Below are 11094 nucleotides of genomic sequence, written 5' to 3'. Positions count from 1 at the left end.
TAGCTATGCACTGGGCAGTACCATGCATAGGTAACTTAGCCAAAATGAGAGTAGAAGCAGCGCCAAGTCAGTAAGCCTCCGGATGATGGCACGTGTACAGTTGGATACGAGCCACGTGTCCAAGTCTGTAACTGCCAGGAGAGAGAAAATCACCAGGTATATAAGAGCTCTTAAACGAACTTTCTGAGGTACGCACGTTCAGTTCATACACTTTACGCTTGCGAGTGACAGAGCTGTTGTGAGAGAGAGTTTTTGCACGGTTCTAGTTCTTAGTATTTGGTGATACCGTCACTGACTTGAGCGTCGGAGTGCGATCGGCCGCAGCGGCGCCGTGTCGTTTCTTTGCAGGTTCTTGAAGTAGATCCAGAGGAGGAACGAAGGTGATAAGCGGTGCGCACGTCGATCCTTTGACGAGGCACTCTCCAGCGCTCCGGTCAACAGGCAGGATCAATAAACATAATCGAAACGAAATAAAAAAAATAAAAGGAAACACAAAATATTATTGAAATTATTTTTTTATTTTTAGTTAAGGTAGATCTTCTTATATTGTGTTTGTGAACGGAGTTATAGTCTTTTAACTCATGAATAATTTTATTTGGTGTTACCTTGTAAATTATTGATTTGGAAAATAATTCAATTTTATCATCACTACTTAAGTGAAGAGTTTGAAGATTTTTTCCAACACTTAATTATTTGTGTCATGTTAACATCAATTTTGATTTCTGAGTCATATCTTTAGATTAGGAACTTATTTGGATGTTACTTAATTTATGTGACTTGTTTATAGTCTCTGTAGTTTAATATTTTATTGACTTGTAAATAATTGAGTGAAAGACCAATTATATTGGATGAATATTGTTCTAGGGTTACAACATTTCTAGTTAGGTAAGACCGTATTTATTGAAACAACAACCACTTCTAGCTAATACATTGAGTATTCTTTGAAACAACAATCATTCCTGGTTAAAACACTTGATTACAAGAGAAATGATCATAGGGTTGCTAATTATGTTTGAACTGTGTGATCTGAAGTATATGGTCCTTTATTTGTTGTTTCCTTTGCATTTAATCTTTTGACTATGTGATGATCTTGCTATATTTGATGGCCTTGTTTCATTTGGCGCTTTTATGAGTTGATTTGCAAAGTCATGTTCTATATTAGATAGTCTCCTATTAGTCTATTCAAAGTATTTTTTAAGCCTTTGATTTTTTGGAGTACCCCAAAATATACCTTTGTCAACTTTGGAGTCAAAATTTCCAATTTTTTAACTCTTTGTCATTAGTCTTAACTCCTCTTCTTTTTATCACATCAAACATTCTTCTTGCTAAATATTTTGTGAAAATTTTTAATACACAAATCAACCATCATTTCTTATGTATTTTACTTGTTTTTGTTGGGTCTATTAGTGTCTAAGTTCAAGAGGGGAGGGGTGAATTGAGCTTATAAAATTTTCGCAGGAACACACAATTTTCAGTATACCAGAGGTAAAAAGAACAGATTGTTTTTACATGAAACAGATTGATTCTTCAGAGCAATCTAGCACAATTTGAATTTGTTCAATGTAAAATTGTGATTAACAGAGAATTACAACAGAGTCAGATCAGCTGAATATTATGAGGATGAAAGATACAGTTATGCTTAGAAATCAAACAAATTTACTCAACACAAGGTTCTAAGGAGAATGGTTCTTTCTCAGATTTTAATGAATAGACTGTTTGTTCACAGATCACTTAAACCATCATATACAACTGCCTTGTTTGTGATTAGAAAGCTTTAACAAATCAGGAAGAACAGTTTTTACTTAAACCCATAATTAACATATTCAATTTCAAAAGAACAGATTTAGTTCTTGACAGAATTAAGAAAAACCAGAAATGAGTGTAGGGATGAGAAGAAAGGCACACAAGTTTTTATACTGGTTCACTCATACAGAGCTACGTCCAGTCTCACCTTACCCCAAGGTGGAATCCACTAAAAACAGTACCAATTACTTACAAACTCAGCAGTTCTTGAACACTACAAGAACAACACCAACAATGCTGAAAAACCCTATTTCAGCACACCTTGCACTCCAAGAAACCCTATCAAGGAGTGACTAACATTTACACCTTTACAAAACAGAATAAAGGAAAGATTACACCTGAAAAGAAGATGCAAGAACTCAAAACCAGTAGTTCAATTTGCTGCAGAACTGCACCAGCACCTTCACCAAGATCAAAGGTTTCCTAGAACAAGCACACTTGAAAATCTCTTTGGAAAAACCTTTCAAAAATCTTTCAATCCTTCTTCTCACATGGAAATTGTTTGATCTCTGTTAAAAACGTAATTGCTCAGCGCTTTTTCATGTGAGAGAGACTTTTCTTTATATAGAAAACAGTTTCTAACTTCTTTTCAAAAAACAGTTGAAAAGCAGTTATGAAAACAACAGATTCATTTTTGAACTTAACAGATTTATTTTGTGAAAACCACCAACTCAGCTAACTGAAATAACTGTCTGAGTTGTACCTTTGGTGCCCTAACTAACATGTGAAAAACCTTTCAGCTGACCAAAGAATAAACCTGTTCTTTCACAGTGAAACAGATTAAATGATAGCAAGTAAGTCAGCTCAGCTTTAACTGAAATAACTAACTAAGCTTTACCTGTGGGGTTTTATCAGAATTTTAGAAAAGCCTTTTAACAGAGAAGAAATAAACCGATTCTTTCTCCATAAAACAGATTTATTTGTGTACTGATTTAAAACTTTTAAGAGCACTTTAAAAAGCTTTTCAAAAACCATTTAACCACATCATGTGCTTGATCTAGGCTTGGTTAGGCATCTAGGATAGATCATGTAGCAAAAGGCAACCTTACACAATACAAGCCTACATACAAGATCATCTAAACCTATTACAAACATTACATCAAACTAGCTATTTTTTTACATCAAACACACACTTAACACTAGGTAGAGAAGAGGCTTCATCCATCTTCAACAGTTTTCACAACATCAAAAAATAAACCTTAAAGTAAAATTTTAGAAAACTCGACTTCTCAAAGAAAAGTATTAAACATTCAATTGTACAATATAAAGAACCATAAATCTCATTCGTCCTCAAATTTGAGGAACCACTAAAATCGTCCTCTTGCACAATAAAAAAAAAATCGCATTTGAAGCTTGGGAGACTTGTGTACATACCCACTACCAATATACATAAATCTTGATAAATAAGTTATCAACCAAAGAATTATTTATCTCTATAAATATATTAAAACATGTTATCATTGTTAAAGTTGTGGTGTATTTGATGAATCCAACGCCTCTTTTGAAGAAATTGAAGATTGGACATGATCATGAAGACTTGTGTTTAGGATGTGTTGTGTTGATTAGGACCTAAGATAAGTTTCTCTTTCCTGATTTGATCTTATAATTGTAGTTAGAAAGCTTTCTGAATAGAATTAGAATTTGTCTTATTGATAGGATATATTTTAATTAATTAAAAGATGTTTTTAATTTGTTAAAATGTTTATGTTTGAGTTTGAAATGACCGAAAAAAAAGCATTTTAATCCATTACTAAATTTATTTAATCAATTAGATAATTGATTTAATTGATTAATATAATTTAGAACCTTAAGAATTTATGAGTTCTCTGTTTTAATTTGTTAAAATGAGTTTTTAAGTAAATTAAAAGTTCTTAAGCTCTATAAAAGCTTTGGATACTTCTATTTTAATATGTTAAAATTTTGAGTTAATCGATCGATTAGTGAAATGAACAAATTAAAACTCAAACAAAACAGATTAAAAACTTGTCATTTCGAAATCATTTTTTACCTGAGATAAAAACATAAGTTTCTAAAATCTTTTCTACAATTGAGATAGAGTCCAAGCTGTAAAAATTGTTCATGAAGCTTTCACTGTGTATATTTGAGATCAATACCAAGTTTAAAGAGAAACATATTTCTTCACCTGAATTATTTCTTTTCCACTATGCTTATATTATTCTAGGTCATATTGTTTTCATTTCTGTATTCTTTTTTAGTTCTTAGACTATATTTGGATAGGGTTTTCAAATTTAGTATAGTAATAGGTATTACTAGGTGTATAAATTAATTTTATAGGGTTCAAAATATTATTTTTTAAGTTGTTTACTTTCACTATATTGGTTGTGTTTGTAAAATTTTAATTTTTAGTGAGTTTGGCTAGTATGCCTGAGGAATTGGATGTATCTCTTAAATAGAATGAACCAATACAAAAACAAACGTGTATTTCTTTCTCTTTTATATTTAATTCTTGATATTTTTCTGATTTTATTTTCTATGCATTATTTTTTAAGCAACCAAATTTTGTAATCAAATGATTTATTAAAGATATGAGATAGTTCGTTTTCTTATGTTGTAATATAACAACCATGTATCCCCAACGAAACTATCAAATTATTAATTTTTTTGTTTATCAAATTGATATTTTACCTTATTATTTGGAGACTAAACATTTATATAAGTATGCCACCACCAAAGAGAGTGATGTCTCATATCACACTCATTCTTTACATTATCAATTTCACTTATATTTTTATAAATTAAGCGTTAGAAAGTCTTCTAGTGGACCCCATTTAGTGTTTGAATATTATCTATCTCTTTGGAGTATAAATTGGGCACAAGAAAGACCTCATCCATCAATACTCCACATTATGGTAAAACCAAATATAATAAATTATCATTGCTTATAAATAAATTATCATTATTTATAAATTAAGTTGTTGAAATTTTCAAACTATGTTCTTATTAAGGCTTAAATAAGTTTTAGATCTCTAATATATGATTGATTTTTACTTTGAGTACCTAATTTTGTTTTTCAAATTGAGTACTTCATGAATTAAACATTTTGCTTAAGTCCCTTCCATTAGTTTCGTCAATTTTACTATTCATACGTTAGTTAATTTAAAATATATGTCACCTATTTAGAGTGTTAAAAATGATATACATTTTAAATATAGGTCTCGTCATTTAGAGTGTTAACAATTGTATGCATTAATAAAATAAAAATAAATAAATATTTTTTCATAGACTTAAACTAAAGTTTATAATTTATTAAATAATCAATTTATAAAAATAATTTATTATAGGTACTCAAAATAATATATTGAGAACCTATAACTTATTTAGTCCGAAAGTCATTAGTTGGATAAAGAGAAAAAGAATTGTTTGAATTTGAGATCAAATTTTACTAAGACGAAATTAAACAAAACAAAAAAAGGTTACTGAAAAATATTTGACTCTTCACTCGTTGTTCTAATAAAATTTTATATTTATTCCTTACAAGGTTCTTAAGCCAAGCCTTCAACACCACATAAGTGCTCAAGCTCAACAACTATCAAGTGCTTAATCTTCGTAAATGATAATGTCTATTAATTCTTAAATTATTACAAAATAGAACAGAGATGAACAAAAGGGAATAGAGATAAACAAAAGAGTAAACTGAAGACAAAGGATATGAGAATGAATATCTCTTCTTTCTTGTTATTCAAATCAAAATAAATGGTCTGAATATATACAAGTAGTACACTCATTCTAGGGTTTAACTAAAGAAGGAAATAATCAATATTAAATACTAGAATCATAACACACAAAAATAAAATAAAGGTTATTCCCTTCTATAAAGAGAAACAACTGATAATTAGAAAAGACTCCCAATTAATATTAGGATCCTTCTGTACCTCTGGTATTCGTATCCTTTAATACCCCGCCACAAGCTGGAGAACAAATATTTATGAAACCTAGCAAATGAATGAGACCCTTCTTTAATTTTTCTCTGACCACGTGACAATATATTTCTATATGTTTTGTACGCTCTTGAAATACTGGATTTGTTGCAATGTATCTTGTTGAGTCATTGTCACAGTATAAAAGAGATGGTTGCTCAAAAGGAACTTTGAAATCTTGAAGAAGATAAGTTAGCCATTGAATTTCACATGTAACCGTGGCCATTGCCCTATATTCAGCTTCACAAGAACTCTTTGATATTGTTCCTTGCTTCTTTGATTTCCAAGATATGAGAGAATTCCCAAGATACACACTAAAACCAGTCACTGATTGTCTTAAATCACTGCAGGTGCCCCAATCACTATCACAAAAGGCTTTGAGATGAACAGAAGTAGTGGAAGAGAAAAATAGACCAAGACTTGAAGCCCTTTTGATACATCTGAGAATTCTAATCGCTGCATTATAGTGAACAATTGTAGGCTTAGCAAGAAACTGAGAAAGTTGTTGCACAGAAAATGTTATGTCAGGTCGGGTATTAGTGAGATACATAAGCCTTCCAATCAATCTTCTGTAGGCTTGAATATCCGTGAAAGGAAGACTTCCAGTAGAAGAGAATTTCTCATGATTATCAATAGGAGTGGGTGCAGGTTTGTAGGCTAAAAGACCTGCATCGGTTAATAATTCCAATGCATATTTCCTTTGATTTACCATTATTCATGTCTTACTTCTTTCTACTTCTAGACCAAGAAAGTATCTTAAATTCCCAAGATCTTTAATCTTGAATGTCTGATTCAAGGCTTGTTTGATTCGAACAATTTCTTCTTTATCATTTCCTGCCAATATAATATCATCCACATATACCAATAATGCTGTAAAAGATCCTTTAGAAGAATTAATGAACAAGGAATGATCATTCATAGATTGAGTATATCCCATAGAAAGCAAAAATGATGACAGTTTGGCAAACCATTCTCTGCTAGCTTGTTTAAGGCCATATAAAGCCTTTTTTAGTTTACAAACTTTTCCTGGTGGAATAGAAGTCAATCCAGGAGGAGCAACCATGTATACATCTTCTTTCAAAACTCCATGTAAAAAGGCATTGTTTATGTCTAATTGTTTCAATTCCCAATTATAAATAGAAGCTAAAGAAAGAAGCAACCTTATGGTGGTCATCTTTGCTACTGGAGAGAAAGTATCGAGGTAGTCAATGTCTTCTGTTTGTGTATATCCCTTTGCCACTAACCTTGCTTTATACCTTTCAATTGTTCCATCAACCTTATATTTTATTTTGAATAACCATTTGCAACCTATGACAGCTTTGTTCTGAGACAGAAGAACAGTCTCCCAAGTTTGATTTGACTCTAAAGCAGATATCTCACATTGTATAGCTTTTCTCCAACAGTCATGTTTCACAACTTCAGAATAAGTGTTTGGCTCAACATGTGAAGAAAGAGACATAACTAAAGATTTGTAAGAAGGTGATAAATTGCTATAAGACAAAACAGAATTCAAAGGATATTTAACGCTTGAAGATGTACTGGAAACATTAAGATTACAATGATAATCCTTTAAATACTCAGGTGATTTTTTTATTCTTGTGCTCATTCGGATATATGGATCTGATTCAGAACTTTGTTCTATATCATGATTTTCATTGAGGTTTTGGTCTATATGGGAACAATCTTCTTCTGAAACCTCAATTTGTGACTCAATTATTATCACTGCTATTTTCAACATTATCACAAGGTGTATTATCACAAGGTGCAAGAATGGCTTGTGATGGCTGACTTAAGACAAATTGATCTTTAGCAAACAAAATTTGATCATTAACGTCGGGATTGTTAGTTTCATTGCTAGTATCTTGAACCCTTTGGTATGGAAAAACATGTTCATAAAAGACAACATCCCTAGACACAAAAATTTCTCTTGATTGAATATTCAACAAAATATATCCTTTTGTCCCCCGTTGAAAACCAATAAAAACACATTTTGATGCTCTTGGATCAAATTTTCTTCTATTTGTTGACAAGGTGCTAGCATAACATAAAGAACCAAACACCTTTAATCCATTAAAATTTGCATCAGTTTTGAAAAGCATTTCATGAGGAGAAGAATAGTTTAAAACAGGTGTGGGAAGCATGTTTATAATATGCGCAACATGTATCACAAAATATGACCAATAAATTTTGGGTAAATGAGATTGTATCATAAGAGCTCTTGCTACATCTAATAAATGACCATGTTTCCTTTCAACTATACTATTTTGTTGTGGAGTATTGACACATGATGTTTGATGTATTATTCCTTTACTGACAAAAAAATTAGTCATGAAAAATTCAGTTCCATTATCACTTCTTATTATTTTTATTGTTGTCTCAAACTGTGTTTGAACAAAAATAACAAAATTTTCCAAAACCTTAACAACTTCAGATTTTTGTTTCAAAAGAAAAATCCATGTGTACCTCGAATAGTCATCAACTATGGTCAAGAAATATTTATGACCATGAATTGATGGTATTGAGTATGGTCCCCAAACATCTACATTAATTAAATCAAAACATTTTTTTGATTTAGATGTACTGATAGGAAAAGAAAGTCTTTTTTGCTTTGCAAAATGACAAACATCACAAACAAAAGATTTGTTATATTTAACAAAAGGAAATTTATTCTTGATAACATCAATACATTTATTTGAAATATGGCCTAATCGAAAATGCCAAAGGGTTTCTAGATCACTAGCACCGACATTAACAGTATTGATGGTGTGTGTACATTCGAGGGGTTTAATTTGAAATTTCTGGTAAGATGGGATCCTGAGTATAAAGTCTATCTTGCGTCTTATCAATTCCAATCATCTTCATTGTTATTTTGTCCTGAATGTGACAACCATTAGAGTCAAAGGTAAGAACACAAGATAGTTTATCAATCAATTTTGCTACGGAAAGAAGATTAAAATTGAAGCAAGGAATGTACAAAACATTGTCTATGACATGATTTTGATTGAGAAAAACACTTCCAGAATAATTGACAATGACTTGATTTCCATTTGGTAATTTGACATAAATAGGATCAATTTGATGATATGAAGTGAAATAAGTTAAGGATGAACAAATGTGATTAGTAGCACCACTATCAATAATCCAAGAACTAAAAGAAGAAATAAAATTGTTACCTGTTTGATTGGAGGGATTGGAGGGAATAATAGAGACTTGATTAGAAGCATTGCCACTGGATTTGGTCTGTTGTAAAAGAGCTAAAAATGTTTGATACTGCTCAGAAGTAAAACCAATTTGTTAAGACTCCACTTCTAACTTTGAACCTTCATGATTCTGCTCATTATTATTGAAATTTGTATTATGAAAAACTGCATTAGTATGACTCTGATCATGATTCTGATTTTTGAACTTGAAATGAGGTGGAAAGCCATGTTTTTTATAGCATGTATCAATGGTATGCCCTGTCCTTCCACAATGACTACAAATTTTGGAAGTATATCCTCTTCCATTGCTTCCTCTTCCGTATCCAGCACCTCTACCATAGGTTGTAGCATTGTTTTTATAACCTCCTTTGCTAGTAGCAATCATTGCCTTGGATTGATCACCAAATATTTGCCTCTCTTGTTGTGTAACAAGAGAACAAACTTTATTCAAGGATGGCAAATGGTCCATCAATAGAATTTGAGTTCTCACAGTCGAATAATTATCATTTAGCCCCCTTAGAAATTTGATAATTTGGTCTTGTGTTTTTATATTTAGAAACATTCACAAGAGTATTTGCATTTAGAGGCACATGAAGAAGCGGATAGCGGGCGGAAAAGATCAAGTTCATCCCAAAGAATTTTTAACTGAGTGAAATAGTTTGTAAAAGTCAACTCACCTTGTTTAAAAGAAGAAATCATCTCCTGGATATCAGAAATACGAATCATGTCTCCTTTTGAGAACCTTTCCTTTAAATCATTCCATATGTTAAAGGCATTGTCCATACAGATGATGCTCTGCGCGATGGATTGAGAAACAACCTTGAGAATCCACGAAACAACCAAGATATTGGCTCTCTGCCATGTTGGAAATAATGATTTGGTACGATTGGGAGCTTCTATAGTTCCATCAATGAAACCTATTTTGTTCTTTGAAATTAAGCTCATTTGAAACGAATGAGACCAATGATGATAATTTGGTCCCTCAAGAATAATAGGGACAATAAGAAAGGAAGGATTATCTGATGAACTAACATGGTAAGGTGAACTAAGATCTTGTGAGGGATCATCAACTTCACCCATGAATAAATGTAGCAAGCAGAGCTCTGATACCATGTTACGAAGTGGACTTTAAGCCTAACTCAACCCCATAAAACCGGCTCATGAGGTTGAGGTTTGCACCCACTTATATACAATGAAAGGCTCTAATCTCTAGTTGATGTGGGATCTCCAACACACCCCCCTCACGCCGAGACTACCAACTCGTGCGTGGGACTATATATTATGGGTGGTCCGATAGCGGCCCGATAGCAGGTGGCACGATAGGCCCAACACAAACACTCGTTAGGATAGACTCGAAATGGCTTTGATACCATATTACAAAATAGAACAGAGATGAACAAAAGGGAATAGAGATAAACAAAAGAGTAAACTGAATATACAAGTAGTACACTCATTCTAGGGTTTAACTAAAGAAGGAAATAATCAATATTAAATACTAGAATCATAACACACAAAAATAAAATAAAGGGTTATTCCCTTCTATAAAGAGAAATAACTGATAATTAGAAAAGACACCCAATTATTCTTCTCTATAAAGAGAAACAACTGATAATTAGAAAAGACTCCCAATTAATATTAGGATCCTTCTGTAACTCTGATATCTGTATCCTTTAATATAAATTGATATTATAAACTGAATCTTTGTATGATGAAGTTAGAAATAGGTTAATATGGAGTCTTTCATCTAATTTTGTCTAAAAATAAATAAATCAACATAAATAACTCTAAGACTTCGTGAGACGACTCTTTAGTACAACAAATTTTACAATAAAAAGTATTGTCTGACATTTTGAAAAGAGACAAGATGGATATGAAAAAAATAATAACTTTTGCCTGACATATTCATATCAATGACAAACAATCTATGTTGAAGAGACAAAACTTGCATGGAATGCATGTAAAGAATAATCATATGAACAAAGTAAATTTATTTCATCTAAGTATTCGAAAATGGTAAGACTAACAATCTTAACATATTATCTGCCAAGAATTAACCATAAGACTAATTACAAAGTCTTAACAGGTGAGATATATAATAAGACTATAAACTTTTTTAGAAAGTTATTTACTCATATAAGAAAACACAAGATATT

The 11094-nt window shown here is 31.6% G+C and overlaps 2 protein-coding genes across 2 annotated transcripts; both read right to left on the bottom strand.

Moving 5' to 3' along the window:
* Positions 1–5714: 5714 nt before the first annotated feature.
* LOC137809071 (uncharacterized mitochondrial protein AtMg00810-like) lies at positions 5715–6453 on the bottom strand. The gene is made up of 2 exons (XM_068610214.1): positions 5842–6453; positions 5715–5732 (listed from the first exon to the last, which is right to left on the bottom strand). The coding sequence occupies exons 1-2, from the start codon at positions 6451–6453 to the stop codon at positions 5715–5717; spliced, it is 630 nt and encodes a 209-aa protein (XP_068466315.1).
* A 2582-nt stretch (positions 6454–9035) lies between these two features.
* Positions 9036–10054, bottom strand: LOC137809064 (uncharacterized). The gene is made up of 2 exons (XM_068610208.1): positions 9619–10054; positions 9036–9382 (listed from the first exon to the last, which is right to left on the bottom strand). The coding sequence occupies exons 1-2, from the start codon at positions 10052–10054 to the stop codon at positions 9036–9038; spliced, it is 783 nt and encodes a 260-aa protein (XP_068466309.1).
* Positions 10055–11094: the final 1040 nt, after the last annotated feature.

The sequence above is a fragment of the Phaseolus vulgaris genome, chromosome 11, assembly GCF_000499845.2.
Source record: "Phaseolus vulgaris cultivar G19833 chromosome 11, P. vulgaris v2.0, whole genome shotgun sequence".
NCBI lineage: Eukaryota > Viridiplantae > Streptophyta > Magnoliopsida > Fabales > Fabaceae > Phaseolus > Phaseolus vulgaris.
Note: the sequence above shows the minus strand (reverse complement) of the source record. Positions and strands in the feature narration are given on the sequence as shown.